The 23,152-nt window shown below is 41.2% G+C and overlaps 2 protein-coding genes across 2 annotated transcripts; both read right to left on the reverse strand.

Moving 5' to 3' along the window:
- Positions 1-6: 6 nt before the first annotated feature.
- Positions 7-1,363, reverse strand: LOC126928186 (6-phosphofructo-2-kinase/fructose-2,6-bisphosphatase-like). Its single transcript, XM_050744025.1, has 2 exons — positions 1,007-1,363; positions 7-515 (listed from the first exon to the last, which is right to left on the reverse strand). Exons 1-2 carry the CDS (start codon positions 1,217-1,219, stop codon positions 168-170), a joined length of 561 nt encoding a protein of 186 aa, XP_050599982.1. The 5' UTR covers positions 1,220-1,363; the 3' UTR covers positions 7-167.
- A 9,887-nt stretch (positions 1,364-11,250) lies between these two features.
- Positions 11,251-22,543, reverse strand: LOC126928184 (uncharacterized). Its single transcript, XM_050744022.1, has 2 exons — positions 22,324-22,543; positions 11,251-11,505 (listed from the first exon to the last, which is right to left on the reverse strand). The coding sequence occupies exons 1-2, from the start codon at positions 22,541-22,543 to the stop codon at positions 11,336-11,338; spliced, it is 390 nt and encodes a 129-aa protein (XP_050599979.1). The 3' UTR covers positions 11,251-11,335.
- Between the last annotated feature and the right edge of the window lie 609 nt (positions 22,544-23,152).

Below are 23,152 nucleotides of genomic sequence, written 5' to 3' on the forward strand. Positions count from 1 at the left end.
CTGATAAATTCAACCGATTGAAGGCTCGTTTAAATACAGCCAGAAGATTAGGCAAGTAGTAAGTGAAACCGAATTTACACATTTTTCGATGAATCATCCTTAAAAGTATAAATTATCTTCATTCGCTATTTCACTAATCTATTGGCCGTGTCTGAATAAGCCTTTGGTCAACAACACTTGAAACGTAATTCAATGCAAGCAGTGACGAAATTTCGAGGAGGAAGACGCGTTTGATCTGAAATTACCTGCGGATAATGCTCCTGCATCTCTTCATAAGACAGCTCCTCACAGATACCGGCGTGGAGTTCGTTGAGTGCTGTCACGTGTTCTTGGGGCGCTTCCACGCCACGAGCAGTCGCGATAGTCCTTCGAAGGCGACTAGTTAGCACGCGCAGGTCGGGAATACGCATAGCGTTGAACTTGGTGGCCAACGCCTGTGCATATCTCTCGCCACGTGCGCTTAAAACTGCGTCACCACCAACCTTACCCAATACCTTGTACTCGCTTTCGCCGTGCTGTAATCAAAAGAGAGAGGGAGAGCTTTAGTTTTACCAAATCGTAGAATATTCTGATTACGTTCAAAAAGAGAGGCGTAGCAATGATAAGATTACGATCAGGCGAGAAGAAATTACTTTTGGAACCAAACCCTGATAAGATAGCAAGATTTGAAAAATACAATATGTATGTTTTTACGTATGCGTATACGTATACGTATGCTTTTAAAACATGTTGTGTGTAAACAATTGAGGGCTCGTCATGCTAAATGAAGTGCTCAGTTATGTATGTTAATCTTTTTAATAATTGCAAGCGCCACGACCTGGCTCAATTGTCCTTGACTCAGCTTGTAATCTAAGAACAAACACGTTTCTTCATTATCGTTATCATTATCACTTGTCGAAAAATTCTTATAATTAAGACTAAAGACGCTAAGGCTGAGCTTCTAGGATTAGAACATTTGAGATGAGGATTAAACGATGACAAATGTAAAATTTGATGGATTACCAACCCGAGAGAAATAAAGAGTATGCGGCTCAACAGTAACGCTTCCAAGATATCCAAGGACATTTGTCTCCACATGGCCAGACACGTTGCAGGACTCGATATCCATGCTGCCGGTCGCGATACGGATTCGTGGATACGTCTTCTCATCCATTGGCTCGTAAGATCGAATGTAATGAGCTATCTTCAATCGTAGATCTTCGGCTGTTATTGAATCCATGCCAACATAGTAAGCGCTGTACCGCAATATCTCCTTGTAATTTCGCTCCAGTACAACCGGATCGTCGCAGACGCACTCGATAATGAGGACGCGATAACCGCTGCCCGGAAAAATAGTCGAAGACCTCGGCGCGCTGCGCTCGCATCACCAACGTGGCGTCCAGGATCTTCAAACAGGAAAATTCTTAAATGCAACTAACTGTGACGACTCGCAAACTCAAATTTCAGTATATTTCTTCCTACGCATTTTATTTAAATAGACATTAGACTATATCGATTTTCAGTTGTCTTTCTTTGTATTGTATATTTGGAGAGATTGCTGCAACAAGGAGGTAGCTTTCCAATAATTTGTGTAAACCAGCAGAATGCAAGTCAAAATTAACCAAAACTATATCATATTTTGACACGTGCTATAAATTCATGATCTAAACTAATATTTGTATTATTTAAACACATTTGAATATGAAACCTATACTTTTGTTTTTCTCTCCCGATAAATGCAATTTAAATACTGAAAGTGTCTTCATGTTGCTACAGGCCCTTCGTCAAAATTAATTATCGCTTTATTCAATTAAGAACACCGCCGGCCATAAATATTAGGGCACATATTGATATTTAATACGAATGGAGTGCTTTTCTTTTCTAGTAATTTCGTTATAAATCTGTTATTTCATTCGCGGCATATGTACTTTGTAATGTAAGATATAGCAGATAAAGAAAAGTGTCAAAGTGTTCCAATCGATGCTTATAACGTGTAGATGTCCTAATAATTATGGCGAGTAATTTATATATGAATTTACATGTTGGTTTCTCTTATTGTTAACATATATATCAAGACCACATAGAAAGAATACGATAAATTAGAATAAATAGGAATATTTCAATATGATATAATTTGGAAGGAAAAATGCACCGTTAATTTCAGAATTAAATAATTAGTTTCCTATAATATCTAAGATACGTTTCCACATAGAATTTAAAATTTAACGTGAAGACACGTTTTACCGTTGTAGTCTTCATATTGAATTCGTGTCATATTTGTTCAATTCTCGACTATTTCTAAAGCGCATAATATCGAGAAAATAACGAGCCGATCTTAAGCTACTTTCAACACCATGAACTATTGCGGTTTCTATCATGGAACGTTGGTACATGTTGTTAAAAATATTAAGCAAGGTAAAACTCGTACGACGAGATTCGGTTCGGTCGGAGAATGCGCAACGATTAAAATTCTTCCTTAACTTTGTTCTATTATTTTCGATCAAATGCAATCGCGCGTGCTTGCATTCGTTTCGACATTGAATCTTTCTCAACTTTTTTCGATTACTCTCAATCAAGCATAACCGAGCGTATTCTCGTTCTCGTGTTGATACCGAATCTTTCTCAACTATTTTCAATTATTTTCAATCAAATACAATCGCGTGTGTTGTTGTTCTCGATTCGATACTGAAATCTCTTGAACTTTTGCGATTATTTTCGATCGAATGCAACGGCACGCGTTCTCCTTTCGATACTGAATTTATCTCCAGATTCTATTCAATTTCACATCTTTACTAGACGTTTGTCACGCGTCTAATTGATGCTTACAGCTACGGAATTTCCGCCTGCGAGCCATGTAGCGCACTCGTGCATCGCGTCTCGTTGGACCAGAGCTCTCAACGCTGCGTTCGTCGTATGGTCCGGAAGAAACAGCTCGTGCGATACGGCCTCTCCATATGGTTCCAGCCTTTTCCTGCGGTAGTCGCTAACCCTCGTCACTAAAGTAATAATTAAATGTAATTCATTAGTTGTTGGAAGGGTCTAGGAGAGCTTAAATAATTGGATATTTTTTGATTTACGTTTGTATCGTTAGATGGAAACAATATAATAGTACGGCGTAAAATATAGTGAGCTAAACTACCCTTCTTTGTCAATGTCTCATTTGTCATTTTGAAGCATTCGAGAAAATTGAAATTACACTACTTTTCCTGTGATTCTTGTTTTTCATCGAAACATTCAACAATTCGCGAAACATTCAGTCATTATTTAACACGTTAAATGCCATAGGGGTTGTAACCCCAAACTCTTTTGCCCTGACGTCACCTTAGGCGACCACTTCTCCAGACAGCCGATACTTGAACATTACACATGGCGACCTTGGCGACAATGTATATTGCCGGAGTACCTGAGGGTTCATCTATGTCCTAACGGTCCTTCCACCGAATGTTCTAGAAGCGTAGCAACAGTCACGTACGCCTACAGGGTAGTGGGGATAATGAAGGATGAAAAACAAAAGAAGAAACAGATGTCACCGAGAGTAAGAAAATATTGTAAGAGCCTCAGTCTCGAACGGCCACGGCTAGAGTTCAGAAGTGTATAAATGAGGAAAAAATAAAGTTTTCTTCTTTCCTTTAAATTTCTTTCTTATTTTACGTGACATTTTGGCAATCCTGCCAGGATACATCAACGTTGGATAAAACAAGATTACGGTTTTGGCCTACGGGACATCCAACCAAAGGTGTATCAAGCAACCTGGACTACGAAAAACGGTTTTATTAGTAAGTAGAACCATTTCCTCTAAAAGGATCGATCGATTGCATTCGATAACGTCAGACTCCGACGATCTATTACTCTGAAATGGACAAAAGGGACGATAAGAAAATTACACCTGTCGCTTCGACTAGCGGTGATCCAAACCTGCGGGCAATTTTGGATATGATGCAGCGCCAGCACGAAGAACATAAGGCAGCTATAAATGATTTGTATAAACTAATTCGCGATGAAAGCACTCAACGGATCAAGGAAATAGAACCAATAGGGAAGACTGTGGCCGAACTCAAGCTAGGAGTACAATCCTCCGTAGATACGTCTGAGTTCAACTCAATTATGACAGACGATACTAGTTCTGCCAGCAGAAGCACTACTCGGGACACCCGCATAGTGAAGTCTCCGGAAGAACGCGTTCGGATCAAAGAAACTCCAGAAACCTCCGACCCAGCGAACTCCGAGGACGAGGAAGAAGAATCAGCCTCGTACGAACGACATATGTTCGACGCGAAAACCAGCATCGAGTTCATCCCAGTCCTCAACGGTCAAGATAACATTGGAGTGGAGGGATTCATCAAGCGGGTAAGCGAAGCTAGATCGGAATGTAAGGAAAAGCGTGCTTTATTGAAATTAATTTTAACCAAACGCATTGTCGGCGAAGCCGAAAGAAGCATTAGACATTCGGTTATCGAGACGTACGGCGCCTTATTCGAAAATCTGAGGAAGTTCGTATCGATTAACGTAACTTCAAACGGTGCGCGCGATAAATTACAAAGAACTCGGCAAAGTTTTAACGAATCAGTACACGGATACGTCAAAAGATTTCGACATGAACTTATATACGCATTGCAACACGAAATCCGCGATCCTATTCGACGAGCAGTCGCGATAGACCTAGAGAACGAACGCGCAACCAAAACGTTCATACTAAATTTAAAACCTGAGATAGAAATCAGAACATCAAGCATGAAACCGCGCACCTTACAAGAAGCACAAGATGCCGCGTTCGAAGCAGAACTATTAATCGGAGAAATTGAGCGAAACCGCGGAAATCAGTGCAGCCAGCAAATAAGAGCTCACTCATTCGCCCGAGGGAATGTATCGTCACAACGCAAACCCCCACTTAGGAGCGGTCCGATGACTACGCTCAATCGCCTGCCGACAAGCACTCAAATAAACAACGGAGGGAGAATGAAGTGTTTTAAGTGCAACCAAATAGGACATACCGCAAATTACTGCCGAAAATTTTCAACCGGCCAGTCAGCGAAATCTTCCGCCACCGCGCAGCTACAATATAAACATGGAGAATGCGGGACGAGAAGAGGAAACAGCGCTACCAGAACCTCGAGAGACGTCGTACGAGTACACGCAACAACAGGAAAACTTCTATCCATTGGAGTTCGATCGGGAACAGAAATCAAACGATATTTAATCGATACCGGTGCAGGAATAAATTTAGTTAAAAGATCAAGTGCCATATTTAAACCTAAAATGACAGTAGCTAAAACATTTTACATGGGCAATGACAAATACCAAACTGACGAAACAGTAGACTTTCAATTCTTTAATATCATGAACACATTTCACGTTGTGCCAGACGATTTTCCTTTCATAGAAGACGGAATAATTGGTTTACCTATGCTCTCTAACTACTCATATCGAATTAACAACGAATCAATACAATTAAACGGGAACGAAATATTTTTCCAGGCGCCGAAAACCATTCTCCCAGGGCAAACCAAAATCGAAACAATTTATCTGGATAAAGTTCCGACGAGAGTATGTTTCTGCAATACTGGTGAGCAACCAACTATAATCACTAATGATCTTTCTTATGAACACGATCTCGATAAAATTGCTAAAATGAAACAAATAATTAGACTAGACCATATTGAAGACAAACTTCGTATTCCTATCGAAAAGATCCTCCTACATTACATAGACGTGTTTGACATACAATCCGATACCCTACCTTGTACTAACCTAACAAAACACACTATTACCCTACGCGAAAACAAAATCGTCAATACCAAATCGTACCGACCTCCCGAAGCCCATAAAGCAGAAATTGAAAAACAAATGAAAAAAATGTTAGATAAAAATATCATTGAAGAATCAGATTCTCCTTACAACAGTCCAGTATGGGTAGTACCCAAGAAATCAGACGCATCAGGCAAACAGAAATGGCATATAGTTATCGACTTTCGAAAATTAAATGAACTTACCGATCAAGACGCCTACCCACTACCGACAATCGACGACATTATATCACAATTAGGCAACGCCAAATTCTTCTCTGCTCTAGATTTATCTTCGGGATTCCATCAAATACCTATGGACCCCGACTCAAAGAAATATACAGCCTTTAGCACACCTCAGGGAAACTTTCACTATAATCGCATGCCATTCGGTTTAAAAAACGCCCCAGCCACCTTCCAACGCATGATGGATACCGCGTTACGAGGATTATTGAACAAATACTGCTTTGTATACCTTGACGACATAATAATATTCGGTAGTACAATTCAACAACACAATGAAAACCTTGATATAGTATTGCAAAGATTAAAAGAGTTAGGACTAAAAATCCAACCCGACAAATGCGAGTTTCTAAAACCTGAATTAGAATACTTAGGACATGTCATAACACACGAGGGCATAAAGTCAAATCCTAAAAAGATCTCCGCAGTTAAAGACTTTAAGATTCCCAAAACACCAACAGACGTAAAGTCATTTCTCGGATTAGCTGGATACTACAGAAAATTCATTAAAAACTTTTCCAAACTCGCCAAACCATTAACAGATCTCACAAAGAAAGACAATCCTTTTAGATGGACAGAAACGCAACAGACAAGCTTTGACACACTAAAAGAAAAGCTATGCTCAGCCTCAGTTTTAGCATACCCAGACTACACGAAAACATTCCCACTCACCACAGACGCTTCCAATGAAGGAATAGGCGCAATCTTATCACAAGACGGACATCCTTGTTGTTACATATCACGGACACTCAACCCCCCAGAGAAAAATTATTCTACCACAGAAAAGGAATTATTAGTTATCGTATGGGCAGTTAAGAGACTCAGGCAATACCTGTTAGGAAGACGATTCGTTATTCGAACCGATCACCAAGCACTCACTTGGCTCAAAAATTGCAAAGACCCTTCCTCGCGTTTGATTAGATGGAGACTTAAACTCGAAGAATACGAGTACGATATTCAGTATTGCAAAGGTAAAGAGAACACAGCAGCCGACGCACTTTCCAGAAAAATTTACCAAATTACCGACAAATCAGTCCCAGACACACCTGCAAACTCCGAAAATATTGTAGAACACTTTAACGCATGGTCAGAAGACGCGACACCCCCGAGACGAATTAAAATCACGCCAAACGATCACACCTTCTATCAATTGAATAGAGAAACATTAGGTCCATTCGACAAAGATACTTGGATTCGAAAAATTTTTGAACTAACCAAGAAACACAAGAAAATTGGGATAGGAGACAATAGTTTTACCGAAGCCGAAAAAGCTAGGATCAAAGTTACACTCATGTTTATTAATGACCAAATTGAAGAAATAACTTTTGCATACGAACCAATACAAACCATAATTGACGAACAAGCTCTAGACATTATACGCGAAAACCATAACGACATTAGTGGACACTTGGGTATTCAAAAGACATATAGTAAAATCAAAGACCAATTCAAAATCCCACGCCTCATGGAAAGGATAGAAGATTTTATAAAAAATTGCGAAGCTTGTCAACGACAAAAGCTAGTTAGAATCAGACCCAAGGAACAACCCGTAATTCCTCAGACACCAGTAGAGCCAAACGAAAAGATAGCCATGGATCTAATTGGTCCGATGCCTAAAACCACACGTGGAAATCGATACATTCTTTCGATTCACGATGACCTAACGAAATATCTCGTTTTAGTACCACTGAAAACACAACGAACCAATCGATTATCGATGCACTACTAGACCACTACATTTACATCTTCTCAGCACCCAAAACGATACTAACAGACCAGGGACAGAACTTTATTAGCGAACTAATGGAAAAATTCGAGGAAGCATTTAAAATCAAACATATAAAGACCACTAGTTTTCATCCTCAATCTAACGGATCCTTAGAACGAAAACACGCCACAGTAAAAGACATGATTCGCACGAGCCTACACGATTCTAATAAAGAATGGGATCAGGTATTAGACTTTATTTGCCTAGGGTATAATACCGCGATACACGATGCAACTGGATTTTCACCCTTCGAACTAACATTTGGAAGAAAAACCAACCTCCCGTCTTCCGTATCCCGAACTTTCAATTACACTTACGAAGAAATGTTTGCACTATGGCAAAAACAATTGCAAAAATATAGAATGATAGCGAAGAACACTCTTGAACAAAGTAGAAAGAGGTACATGAGAGATCAAACAAGAAAAATCATTAGAACTCAAACCTTATTTAAGGAAGGAGATCGTATACTCCTTCACAACGATCATAAGTCGGATAAATTGGACGACGAATGGTTAGGACCCTACGTTATTAAATCAGTCAAGACACCGTATTATGAGATTCTCATTAGAGATCGAGTTAAGAAAATCCACGGTAACAGAATAAAACCTTATTTTTCAGGACGATCACCCTTGCCGTCGGCTTTACCACCCTTAACGGATTAAAAATAACCCCTATTGACAATAATGGAATATTTCATGAGAAAAGATCCAAAGCATATCTTTATAGCGAACACATAAATGTTATTATAGGACTAGATATTAGTGCTGTATTGGAACAAGTAAGATATATTGAAAAGGGAGTAGCCGAAGTTAGGAATCATTGCGAGACACGAAAAGACTGTAACATATTACCAGAAATACGCTCTTTACAAGCAAAACTAAATAACGTCAGAACACTTAGCATCGAATTACGCTCCTTAGCTCACATTCATCTCAGAAGTAGACGAGGACTAGTAGACGCTATCGAATCTATTAGTAAAACTCTTTTTGGAACCCTAGCCGCGAACGATCTAGATATAATCAACAAAAATATAGACAAACTCTTTGAAGAAGGTAACAGCCTAAAAACCATAGTAGCCAACCAGACAGCTTTGATTAAACGAATTTTAAATAACGACGTCATCCAGCGACTGAAACAAGTAGACACAGGTGTAACAAACGAACTTAAAACGCTTAACAAAAACGAGATCACCTTAATAAAAGTCATAGCTCTAGAAAGCTCACTCTCTGACTTACATTTCCAAATCGACGAAATATTCAATTTAATCATCTTAGGAAAACAAGGAATAATAAGCCCACAGATTATTGATCCCGGAACTTTTATTAACAATTACGCCCAAGTACTAGGTAGCAAAACAGTAGGAAACGCTTTTATACCAAAGGAAGAGAATTTCCAAAATATTTTAGATATCTCAGAACTCACATTGTTTACTCGACAAAACAAAGTTTTCTTTGTAATTTCTGTACCAACAGTTATGGACATGGAATGGGATATAGAGCAAATATATCCCATACCATCTCTCACGAACAAAGTGTTTTTAGCACCTTTAGTAGTTCATCCGATATTTTTAACGTCAGGACTAAATTACATCAATGTCGATCAAAACTACTTGGATAAGCAATGCCGTTCTATATCTGACTTTTACATTTGCAAACAAACTCAGCCGATTCACGACCGTCGAGTGAAGCACGATTGTAACCCTGAAATCTTAAGCGCAGAAAACACTGTCAAATTCTGTAAGGTAGTAGTTTATAACATTGAAGATATAACTTTTATCCCATTAAACGCTGAGAATCATTTTATAGCTATACCAGAAAAACCAATAGATCTGAGCATTTTCGAAGAAAAGACACATCGAATTGTTAGACTAGAGAAACCATCTTTGTTACAAACTAATAAAACCGTAGACATATTGTACAAGAATAACCATATGAGAATCAGTGGTAGTAGCAAGGAAATTTCTTACGAGATTAAAATCAAAACAGTCAATGTAACTAATGATTCAGACTGGATTATTTTACTAAATAAACTAGAGAAAACTCCAAAACTTATTAACGATAATTACGGATACAAAAACACTCTGGATGGAATCGAAGATCAAACGAATCAACTAACTTTTGCTCGTAGAATCGATCAAGTTGAATCACGGGGAATATCTATATTACAAATTATAGGATATTTATCCATTGCTCTCATATGCTTATACTTTCTCATCAAAATAGGAATGCCGAAATTGTGTTTTCATTTATTCTGTTGTAAAATCAAGCGAAACACGACAAATAACAATCCATCAGCCAGCGCTCCGATGCCAATCAACCCGGCACCTATCAACATATTCACCCCGATTCTACCTGTGCCCAGCACCAGCAACGATTCACAAGTAACCTTCGACCTGGAAACACCCAAGGCAAAATTTCACCCATCTATCTTAAAGAGGAAAAGGAATCTATCTATCCATCTATCTTCAAGGACGAAGTTCATTCTAAGGAGGGGGGAGTGTAACCCCAAATTCTTTTGCCCTGACGTCACCTTAGGCGACCACTTCTAAACATTCTCCAGACAGCCGATACTTGAACATTACACATGGCGACCTTGGCGACAATGTATATTGCCGGAGTACCTGAGGGTTCATCTATGTCCTAACGGTCCTTCCACCGAATGTTCTAGAAGCGTAGCAACAGTCACGTACGCCTACAGGGTAGTGGGGATAATGAAGGATGAAAAACAAAAGAAGAAACAGATGTCACCGAGAGTAAGAAAATATTGTAAGAGCCTCAGTCTCGAACGGCCACGGCTAGAGTTCAGAAGTGTATAAACGAGGAAAAAATAAAGTTTTCTTCTTTCCTTTAAATTTCTTTCTTATTTTACGTGACAGGGTCACCGGTGGCCGGCACTCAACTTGGCCGTGGTATCATCAAGATCACCGGTGACCGGGGCCCCAATATTAGTAGCAATACATAATTTGAATAATTATTTTTTATTAGCAATTAATTATAACTATTTATCAATAGTTATAAATTTTTTATTATTACCATCGTTACTACAATGGTATGACGAAATTAATGCAGTATAAAATATATAAGAATAGTTTTATTTATACATGAAATATAGAACAATTATTTAGCATTTCACAAAGGAACAATATGAAATAATGTCTTTTTATGTTAATGAATAATGTTAATGAAATAATGTAAAAACTAGGAAGAGCACAATGTAATATATTACAAAATAGAAATTAAAATTTGTTCAAAGCGCCGCAAATGTTGATTTACGTAACAAGTCTATTTAGCGTATGTAATAAATCCTCTTAACGACCGTGTTGAAAACAAAAACGGGAAAAATGAAAAACTAACGAATTAATGATCAAACACGTGACTTGTACACATAATACAACCACAAAATAGGAAGTAAAAAAAGAAAAAAAGAAGAAACACAGATAATTGTTGGTCGAATGGAAATAATACTACGAAGCCGCTTATTTAAGATGACTAATATGATTTAATGAACAGGTTTCGTTTTTAAGTGTAGCAATTGGCAGTAAACAAAACAGAATTCCCAACCTTTAGTGGAATCGCCGTTCCAGTTGAGTCTGCGCGAATGGCGTTGTGCCACTTGGCTTTTTCCACGACCTGGTAAACCGCACATCGCGATTACAACCCCTGAGAATTTTCGGGGAGACTTCATTATCCCCGACGTCCTTATTGATTTTATCCTTGATATTATCCTTGGGTTCTGAAAGCAACAGAATCTATGATACTCGTGTAATTAATTGCATTTTCACATGCTTGATGTGTAGACGTATGGCCAGTGATAAACATCAAGGAGACAAAGGATTGTGCAACAAAGACGCGAGTATAAATGTACAGATCGTGAACAAATTTAACAACGCCAATACGCGATTACGATAGAAGTCAGATATTTTCTAAGGCATTTCATTGTAGCATCCGGTTATTTTTATGTGTATAATAATATAATAATAACGACCAATTTTAGAAGATGCACCCAAACGGCTATGATAGATCTGACCCGGTGCCAAGTTAGTTTGTTAAGCCAGCCAACAGTCGAATGATCGTTAACAATGTGAACGTATGTGACATAATTCGATAGAAAATCGAACAATGTGATCGTATAACAGTAAGAATGAAATTAGTGAGAAAATTATCGTTTCCCTCCGACGCATCTTCGATTCATAAAAGAACTCTTTCTCGCGCGCTATGAGCAAGATGTTTTAAATTTTTATTTTGTTTTCGTCGAATGAAATATTTAGGTTTCTAGGAAACAATGAACGTAAAAGTGAAAATAAAAGATATACGCGAGCATTATATTGCGTGCAACATTTGTGTTACGCCACGAGGCTTACCACAGGCTGTATTTTCTAACCATCGCTCGCGGCCTTACAATGTCGCAGTCAGATCGTTTTATCTGACCGCCGGATCATATACAATGTATCGACGAGCGCACAGCTGTCGCCAAGCAGCGAGTTCTCGAAACGTCGAATTTTGTCCGTTGCGTTTTCCACGCAAGTGTCACGACCGGCATACTTCAAATCCGATGGACCGATGATGGAGATAGAGATGTGGCGGCCTTGGCGGCAATGTATATCGCCGAAGTGCCTAATGAGTCATCTGTATCCTAACGGTCCTTCCACCGAATGTCCTAGAAGTGTGACAACGGTCACGTACGCCTACAGGGTAGTGGGGATATTGAGGGATGACAAACAAAGAAGAAACAGATGTTACCGAAAGTCAAAATTGTAAGAGCTTCAGTCTTGGCAAGTCACGGCTGGAGCTCAGAACAAAATCGCAGTCAGTGTAAATTCAGAATACAAGAAATAAATTCTCTTGTTTTTTTTGTTACCTTAATTTTTTTCTTTTCGTTCGAGCCCCCCTGCTTTTTATTTTACATGACACAAGATTAGACATACGTGATCATAGGCGCGAACGGTGGCGTGACCTAAGTAGAGTGGGGGTCGTCTTAAAAATGAGACAAAGAAATCATCTAAAGTCGGTTAGTTCCTTGTGACACGTCGAACGTTACACATTGAATCGAATCTAACACATAACGTCTGTCTCAAGCTGCGAAGTGCGATAGGTCTCGTTATAAGCAAACCGCTAAACAAACCTTGACTGTTATCTTTTTCGTTTTTAATTGTTGATCTTTGACTGAACTTGTTGTTTCGTTATTTTTATTAAACTTCTATCAACCAACCCAGTATAGTTGTTCATATACACTCAAACCTAACCACCTCTATTCTCGTAATAGAAATAGGGGATCAATCAGTTCGTGGCGTCGATTGTTTAATCGTAACGAGAATTTACGACTCTCGTTGACGCGTTATCTAGCGATCGCGTCTCTCCGCGAACGGTTGAAACATTTGGTCCTTCGAGCCGGATTCAGTGTCAAGTGAAAAGTGCACGCCAGTGACACCCACTACCATACAGTGCCACGTGAACCCAACACAACTAGCAGCGGAAGCGTTACTACCCCAGCGAGGTCAGTAACGTAAAGGGTCGTCACCTTTGAAGAGGTATAATTCGGTGGTTGAAACGCAACCACACAGCCTTCTGCCGCAAAGTGGACAATCGCCAACAGAAGTAAGTTCAAACGAGTTCACTCTCAATTACATAACAAATAATGGCAACCGGAAACGAACTCGCCACCTTGCGTCGACGCCGGGGCTACTATATCGCCCAGTTTACACGCTTCGCAAAAAAACTGGACGACATCGAACAATCAGGCTGTCCGGAAGAGATCGACTTGATACAAATTAAAGATCGTCTAGAAACCTACGAGACGGAACTCCGTGGCTTACAAAACCAGATCGTAGCTATAGACGAGGGAGAGATCGCGCGCGGCATTGAACTAGTGGAAGAATACGAAAAACTACAACGCCGAATAACTAAACAATTGATCAATATACGACGAAGTACGCCGTCACAATCGACAAGCGGCGAATCAGCCGCCGGTCGCGAGTCTGCTTCGCTTAAACTACCGGAGGTTCGGATACCTACATTTGACGGCGCCCTCGAGGATTGGCAGTCATTTTATGATTCCTTCTCGTCAACGATAGATCAAAATGAACATTTAACACCGGTTCAGAAATTTTATCATCTCCGATCAGCCCTGACTGGATGGGTCGCGCGAAGCATACAATCATTAGCCATCACCGAGGCAAATTACGCAATCGCCATTGACGTTCTTAAAGAAAAATTCGACTGCCACCGTCAAATCTGTATGCGTCACTGGGACTTGATTTCGACTATCCGAGGATAACTAAGGAAACACCCGAAGCTATAGATGATCTTATCGAGACAGTCAAGGTAAATCTCCAAGCGTTAGAAAAACTCGGGGACCCAGTCATGTCAAACGCCGTTCTCTTAAAGCTTTTCACGTCGAAGCTACCCTCAGCCATCATTCGCAAATGGCAACATACACTACCGGACAAGAAACTGCCGTCATACACGCACTTGGTAGATTTTCTGAAAACACGGACGAATGGCGATAGAACGTGTTCAGCATCAACCGTCAAAAAAAAGGGCGTCCGATCAACACGACCGTCGGCGACCGAACGCGCCGCGAAATTATACATTCATAACTACACATAATACGTTGGTTTGTCCGAACTGCCACGGACAACACGAATTATGGAATTGTCATGTCTTCAAAGCGAAGTCGCCCAAAGAACGCCTGGAAATCGCCAAAAGGGCGTCGCTCTGTACCAATTGTTTAGACGTCGCTCTTACTCAATGCTCCGCGGGGTCATATCGCATCTGTAGACAGCGACACCACACGTATCTGCATCAAGACCATGGGCGTAGCAAACCACGAACACGTGTCAACCGAACATCGAGCGGTCGATCGTCGAGCGACCGATCATCCAACGGTCGATCTTCGCCTAGTTCACCGACCCCGCGTTCCTCACATCGTTCGAGACGCACATCCTCGTCTCCCCGAACGTCTCCGCGAACATCTCCGAAACGCGAATCTCGGTTGTCGCGAACGGCGGCTTCGGGATCGACTATATCGTCCAGTCCTAATCGACAAGGAAAACAATGACGTCATCAGACGACTCTGCTAGGGACCGAACCACAGAAAACGGACTCATTGACCTCGCTTCCTTCTGAATCATTGCAGCACCATTTGTTAGTCACAGCACAGGTCAACATCTTGAACAATGAAATTCAACCATTTCGTTGTAGAGCTCTGCTAGACACCGGCTCTAGCATGAACTTTATCACCGAAAGGCTCGCTAACTCATTAAAACTCAACCAACGGAAATGTTCGGTCCCAATCGGAACACTCAACACGTTATCGACGACCTCGAAACGCTACATCACGGCCACGATCATCTCCATTGACGGCACATACGAACGCAACTTGACGTTTCTAATCATACCGACTATCGCGTCTTGGGCCCCAAATCAACCCGTAGATCGCTCAACGATACAGATACCTAGGAATCTCCAATTAGCCGATCCAAGATTCCATAGACCTGCTCCGATCGAAATATTGTTGAGCGCCGGACCAACACTAGCATCACTCTGTGTCGGCCAACTTGATATCAGTCAAGCAAACGGGCCCGACTTGCGTCTGCAAAAAACGCGATTCGGATGGGTCATCGGGAGGAGCCCAACCTCGCACTCATTAGCATACGCATTTCACGCCTCCACGACGGCTTTACAGGTGGACCTCGCCCGTTTTTGGGAAATCGACGAGGGACCGCCCACCGCACACATTTCGGAAACGGAACGACAGTGCGAGGAGCACTTTCGAAATCACGTTCAATGCATCAACGACGGGCGATACGTTGTCGCTCTCCCATTCAACGAAACAACTCCTCCGCTTGGATCCCCGAAAGCCATGGCAATGAAGCGACTCACTTCCTTCTGCCGTCGATTCCAACGAGACAAACAATTCGAAGCCGACTAACACGCCGTAATAGAAGAATACTTGGAATTAGGACATATGACGAAGATTACCACGGACCACTGCACGGACGACGGATATTTTCTGCCACATCACGGCGTGATCAAAGAATCCAACCGGACTACAAAACTCCGAGTTGTGTTTGACGGATCTGCACCAACCACCACCGGAGTTTCATTAAACGATGTACTTCATACGGACCGAAACTACAAGACGACATATTTCTTATCCTTTTAAGATTTCGTTCTCATCAGTACGTCATTACAGGCGATGTCGAAAAAATGTATCGACAATTTCTTGTGCGTCCAGAGGATCGGAAATTCCAACAAATTTTGTGGCGCAACTCTGATGGAGAAGTTGACATATATCAACTTAACACAGTGACATGCGGGCTGTCAGCGGTCCCCTATCTAGCCATTCGGTGCTTCAAACAACTGGCAGACGACGAGGGTCATCGATACCCACGAGCAGCGATGATCTTACAACGAGACTTCTACGTCGACGATGTTCTCACAGGAGCTGATACAAAGGACGAGGCACAATCACTGAGAACGGAGCTCATAGAATTGCTTAAACTAGCCGGCTTAAACATTCGAAAATGGGCAGCGAACGACCGGGAACTGCTACGAGGACTTTCCGAGCAGGACATAAACGATAAGCTGCGACTAGGCGAATCGCAAACTTTCAAAACTCTGGGTGTTGTTTGGAATTCCTTTGACGATTCGATCCTATATTCCGTCAAAATCAATCCTACCGCCTCTCGAATTACGAAGAGAACAATCAGCTCCGAAATTGCCAAGATCTACGACCCTCTTGGATTACTGGCACCAGTGATCGTTCGCGCTAAGATGTTGCTCCGACGACTTTGGACTTTAAAACTTGACTGGGACGAGTCTCTTCCGGCTGACGTACACACAGAATAGAGAAAATATTATTCACAGCTACCTTTGCTAAATAACGTGAAGTTCTCACGTAAAACTATAATCAAGACTGCAACGGAAATTGAATTACACGGATTCTGCGACGCCAGCGAAAGGGCGTATGGGGCATGTGTCTACCTTCGCACTATCACTCCGGATGGTCATGTCTGGACACGACTCCTCACTGCAAGGTCAAAGGTGGCTCCACTCAAATCACAAACCATTCCAAGGCTGGAACTGTGTGGAGCACTTCTTCTCACATCATTGGCCACTACAGTCCTTCAAGCCTTACCAAGCAACATTTCTCGGACCGTTTACTGGACTGATTCTACAATAGTTCTACATTGGATTAATACATCACCCCATACGCTGAAAACCTTCGTCGCGAATCGTGTGACAGAGATTCAACAGAAGACTCACACCTCCGATTGGCGCCACATTCCCACTACCGATAACCCTGCAGATCTCATATCTCGAGGCCAATCACCCGAAGACTTCCTGCGATCAACCATTTGGCAACATGGACCGGAAACGCTCCAACAACCTGAAAAATATTGGCCGACGTGGAACCCGGTACCATTAGCTGAAATACCAGAGCAGAAGAAGGCAACATGTCTGTCCGTGACTCCACTTGACCGCAGTCTACTGGAGAGATTTTCTTCTTGGCCCAAGCTGATAAGAATTGCCGCTCGTTGTCTCCGATGGAGACGAAAACAGGATCCGGGGGGACCTCTAACCACACATGATTTAACCAATGCGCATAACAAATTGGTCAAATTGTTACAGCTCTGCTATTTTCCAGATGAAATACGTACTCTCCGAACAGATCGAAATTCTGCAGTGAAGGGGAAGCTGCAACGACTCAATCCATTTCTGGACAAGGACGAGATATTGCGAGTCGGAGGCCGACTCAGTCACTCACCAATGCCCTTCACTCGTAAACACCCAATCATTCTACCCAAATCCTCAGTTACAGCACTCATTATCGAGCATGAACACCTCCTAAATCTCCACTCCGGAACTCAAGCTACCTTATATGCCTTAAGGAGATCTTATTGGCCTATCGACGGCCGTAGTCAAGTTTGGAGCACGCTGAAGAAGTGCGTACGTTGCTGCCGAGCCAATCCACCTCCAGTGGATTACGTAATGGGCGACCTTCCAGCTGCACGGATAACGGAATCTCGTCCATTTACCAACGTCGGAATTGATTATTGCGGACCGTTCTACATCAAGAAACGAAAGGATCGCAACCGACGCAAAATCAAGGTATATGTAGCAATCTTCGTATGTCTTGCAGTTAAAGCAGTCCACCTCGAGCTGGTCATCGATCTCACTAGCGAGGCCTTCATTGCTGCTCTGCGAAGATTCATCGCTCGCCGAGGATTCTGTGTAACAATTTATTCTGACAACGGTACCAACTTCGTTGGCGCCAACAACGAATTACGAGAGCTCCGAAACCTCCTGCAGTCCGACGATCATAATGTAAAAGTTCAGTCCTTTTTAGCCGATCGACGGATCGAATGGCACTTCATTCCTCCCAACTCACCTCACTTTAGCGGGTTGTGGGAGGCTGCGGTGAAGTCCTTCAAACGACATCTCAGACGTGTCGCAGGTAACGAGCTCTTAACATTTGAAAACTTTAACACATTCATCATTCAAATCGAGTCTATCCACAACTCCCGTCCTCTGACTCCAATATCATCTGACCCAAACGATCTTCTTGTCCTTACTCCCGGTCACTTCCTCATCGGAGATGCATTAACAAGCTTTCGAGAACGAGATTTCCAGGACACTCCATCCAATCGTCTCTCCAGCTAGCAACACATTCAAAGGGTCAAGCAACATTTCTGGCGCCGCTGGCATCGAGAGTACCTGAACGAGCTGAAGATCCGAAACAAATGGAGCAAGGGCAGTCACAACATCCGAGAAGGCACCGTGGTAGTCCTCAGGGAGGATAACGTACCATCCAAGCAATGGCCTTTGGGCCGCGTGATCAAGGCTCATCCAAGAGGAGTCGACGGAATCATACGGACCGCTACCGTGCAGACGGCAACAACTACCCTGGATCGTGGCGTCAAAAGACTGGTCCCCTTACCCATTCACCCAGATCCAAACGAGTCCGACCACCCACACGGAGCGAAGGAGATCCGCCAGCGACGCACCTGACTCCACACCATATCATTTGATCGGTACCCTCTCAACGGGGGGAGGATGTTACGCCACGAGGCTTACCACAGGCTGTATTTTCTAACCGTCGCTCGCGGCCCTACAATGTCGCAGTCAGATCGCTTTATCTGACCGCCGGATCATATACAATGTATCGACGAGCGCATAGCTGTCGCCAAGCAGCGAGTTTTCGAAACGTCGAATTTCGTCCGTTACGTTTTCCACGCAAGAATAGACATACGTGATCATAGGCGCGAACGGTGGCGTGACCAAAGTAGAGTGGGGGTCGTCTTAAAAATGAGACAAAGAAATCATCTAAAGTCGGCTAGTTCCTTGTGACACGTCGAACGTTACACATTGAATCGAATCTAACACATAACGTCTGTCTCAAGCTGCGAAGTGCGATAGGTCTCGTTATAAGCAAACCGCTAAACAAACCTTGACTGTTATCTTTTTCGTTTTTAATTGTTGATCTTTGACTGAACTTGTTGTTTCGTTATTTTTATTAATCTTTTATCAACCAACCCAGTATAGTTGTTACATATACACTCAAACCTAACCACCTCTATTCTCGTAATAGAAATAGGGGATCAATCAGTTCGTGGCGTCGATTGTTTAATCGTAACGAGAATTTACGACTCTCGTTGACGCGTTATCCAGCGATCGCGTCTCTCCGCGAACGGTTGAAACAATTTGCATGAGCATTCTGCTTTTTACCCGTACATTTAGATTAAAATCGTTTTCACTATTGATCGATGGAAGAATAATCCTTACCGATAACACACATGTTCTTTACAATGTACCGTTAACAACACTATTCGACAATCAACTAATGACGAATCAATAATAAAAAATGCGTTTCAATGACACAACCGGCTAGACGAACTCGCGAGCTTCAGAGTGCGAATTTCAACTGAGTACTGATGCCTTCCTGTTGGGTTCCACGTTAAAAACCGAGCGTTGGTGAACTTTATATTTAGAATTCTCTCTTCATGCACGAGAGCTTTTGACTACACTTTTGCGACTGCCGCTTCTTTCGCGGTATTAATCTCAACAACAAACTTTGTTTTTTGTTTGTTCGACATTCTGACTTATTCTATTCTCATTTTTGGAATACGGATATTCATGCGAAATATTTGCGAGAAATATTTGTTTCACTCGCTAAATGTAGTAATTTTATAGTTCATATATTTGAAAAGTTCGTAGTGAAATTCAAATAAAATGTATTTTCGTAGAATTGACATTCTATCGAATATAAAATACAATACTGCTTCATATAAATTAAATTTATGAAATCTCTAAAAGGTATAAATTAACCCCTTCAAATTTTATCGCAATCGATTACAGAGCTTATCAATTCTCGGAAATGTTGCGAACTTTTCAAACATCTTCATATTTTTATATACGTTTTATATGATTGTGTAATTATTTGGATTTTTCTATATTTCTCAGAACCGTATAAATATCCGTGATCTACGTATTTGATTGCTATATTTTCTAAAACTCTATATGTCATGCGATAATTTATGTAATATATCGTGTAGTCGTTCGTAATCGATATGTAATCGTACGCAATATATTGCGGTGTATAGAATGAAAGTACAAAACAGGATTAAAGTTCAAGTACGAAAATACGTACGACGACCTGTCTGTAACGTTATAATTAACTCGTTGTTTACAATATAAAAAATTGAAATGGAGTAAGAATTATCGAATTGTCTGAGGTTCACGAAATTCGACATGGCGATAGAAATATGCGTTATCGCGTGTTGTTTCGAATCGGCATGTCCTTGTGCCTAATAATCGAAGGTCGAAAAGCGATAAAGGTCATTACATTTGGACTAATTAAACGAATCTCTGAGTAGATTTTTTACCATAAGCAAAAGCACGTACGCCACGAAACGATTTCGTCATTCGCGATATCTGTCTTCATTTTTATTTGCGTGTCTGTTTTTCTCGACTTAACGCGTGTCAACAAAATAATTACGAATTAGACCCCTTGATCCGTGGATAAAAGAGCTTCGATGCACGTTTATAGATTATACAAACGAATCGCACGTTTCGCTTTGAAAAATAAAACGTATTGAAAACGGAAGTTTTTCAACCCAAACAATCGGATTATATACCGATGTATGTATATTGTTTTATAATTCAAAGTGCAGCTTCGAGTGTCGTATTTACCAAACTGTTGCACGCGATACACGATCAATGCCGATCATTAGCGTATACCGAACGATGTACTATCACCTATCGAGAATCCCCATGAAACCAGCTTTAACAGTTGGTATTTTAACCTGAAACGTGTCGTCACTCGATTTATTATTCAAGCGTTGAATTGTAACAACGCATGTACTCTCGTCACGCTACGGCTACCAACGTATGCGTGAATACTAAATTATTCCATGGAATATCGTGTCGATAATATTTATTTATCTATGAACAAATGGCAATGAAATTTGTAACGTCAGAATACAGTAATTAATTATGAAAATTGCGTTACGTCTTCGCGAAGATTCATCACGGTCATTTCCATATGCTGTCATGCGCAGGATAAGAACAAGCTCAGTGGCAGAAAATCAATAATCGGTCTTGTGGAGAAAACCATTTTGTTGCATTGGAACATGCGCTGTAACGTCAGCTACCACTACATCGCATTTCACCAAATTTGCCAAAGAATTTCGTTAAAAAAAAAAAAAAAGGAAAAAGAAAAATTGAACTGACAGCTACTTGAACTAGATAAAACAAAATAATTTCTGGAACTCATCGTATTCGAAAACTCTTGTCAGAATTTTACGATAGAGAGGAGCTTAAATTATTGAAGCTTTATAAAATTCGAAAGCACTTGAGTTTGATAAGATGAGATACTCGTGGGACCTGGTACGATCGTTTAGTTACTGAGATATAGAAAAAAGAAACGAAACTTTTGATAAGAAACCACCGTGCTCTGAATGAAAACAACAAGTTTATCAATTTTAAGTTATTTGTTACATGCTGAATTTTCATTCGTGGCACGCGTTTCGAACATACGACACGGATATCTATTTAAATCGTGTTTCATTTATAGTCACCACTCCTATTACAAGTGGAGATCACAGATTCGTGAAACCGTGGCCTGGTTTCGTGGTAATTTCGGTGTAATAGCTAAAGATCTAGCTGACACGAATCGAGAAATTCAAAGAGAACGAGCGAAAAAGCGTAATGCGTTTCAATGAGAAAAACAAACGATGAAAAAAGCCATTATTTCATCCGGTATTTCCGCAGGTGGCATTTTTTAATTTCGTTTGCATATTGCATTTCCATGCAATTTTTTATGATGACTGTTGCATTGCATAACGCACAGTAATCCGATGCTTTCGTTTTCGATAAATAAGAAATAAATAACGTTTCCCATCGAATGTTTCGCAACCTGATTACCGATTGAATTGCTATTCAATAACATCGTTACCTAGCGAATATATCGAACATGGTGTGATTGTACGAGTAAATAATATCAATTAGATGAAACTCATATTACTAGTGTTCCATTTAATCGATTTACCTTGGCGCTGTTCTTCGACGCTTGGTGCCATCGTATCAGCGCACGGCGCAGTCTCCTTTTGTATAGTCGACGTATTGATAGCGTTCACCGCTTGTGTTACGATCGATTTGTTCGTTTCTTCTTGGAAAAAGCCGGCTTGCAGTGCAAGTTTCCTCACGGCCAGACAGTAACCCAGAATCGGTGCCGCCAACAGGTCGAGACAGGCAGTAACCCAGGGCATAACCCGACGATGAACTATTCAAATTGGGGTCTTTGGTTTCCCTTCCCTTCCAAGGAAAACACAAGTCAACAGGTAGACCAGTCGAGAAGTCGATAATTACAGGAAGAGAATGAAAGTGATCCTGGTAACGCTTTTGCTTGAAATATCCAGCAAACAAGAGGCCTCTATTTGTATAAAATACTCGGAAACAGTGGTCTATTGCTAGTCTCCTTTTTACCCGTTTTGCTGCTCAATCTTCGGCTAGAGTTCTTCCGAAAAATGATCGCTACTTGTGTGCCGTATTATGGACAACAGATCCTCCCTCGTTCCAATTTGCTTGATCCTCACCTCTGGAGCCAGTTTGCGTGCTTCTTTGTCTATGCTCGAAGAAAAGCCCAGTTCTCCGATTTTGTCCTCTTCTTTGGTTAAATCTTCTTTTACCCTCGATTCACTTGATTGTTTGATCGTCGACGATCTATCTATCACGTTACCATGTACCTTTATAAATATTGTCGATACAGACGTTGTCCGACTCTGCGCACGCGCTGCCACAAGTATATGCTAGTAGTTTACATAGTCACGGTGCTGCCTCACCGTTTTCCAGCACACTGGTGTTCCCTTCTCGCCACC

Source organism: Bombus affinis, unplaced genomic scaffold (genome assembly GCF_024516045.1).
Source record: "Bombus affinis isolate iyBomAffi1 unplaced genomic scaffold, iyBomAffi1.2 ctg00000634.1, whole genome shotgun sequence".
In the NCBI taxonomy this organism is placed as follows: domain Eukaryota; kingdom Metazoa; phylum Arthropoda; class Insecta; order Hymenoptera; family Apidae; genus Bombus; species Bombus affinis.

Excerpts from the sequence above, each read along its gene's own strand:
- LOC126928184 (XM_050744022.1), bottom strand. The coding sequence starts at position 22,543 with ATGCCCTGGGTTACTGCCTGTCTCGACCTGTTGGCGGCACCGATTCTG. Across the intron at positions 11,506-22,323 it reads CGTCGAAGAACAGCGCCAAG|AACCCAAGGATAATATCAAG; the intron begins GTAAATCGATTA and ends TGTTGCTTTCAG.
- LOC126928186 (XM_050744025.1), bottom strand. The coding sequence starts at position 1,219 with ATGGATTCAATAACAGCCGAAGATCTACGATTGAAGATAGCTCATTAC. Across the intron at positions 516-1,006 it reads ATACTCTTTATTTCTCTCGG|CACGGCGAAAGCGAGTACAA; the intron begins GTTGGTAATCCA and ends TTTTGATTACAG.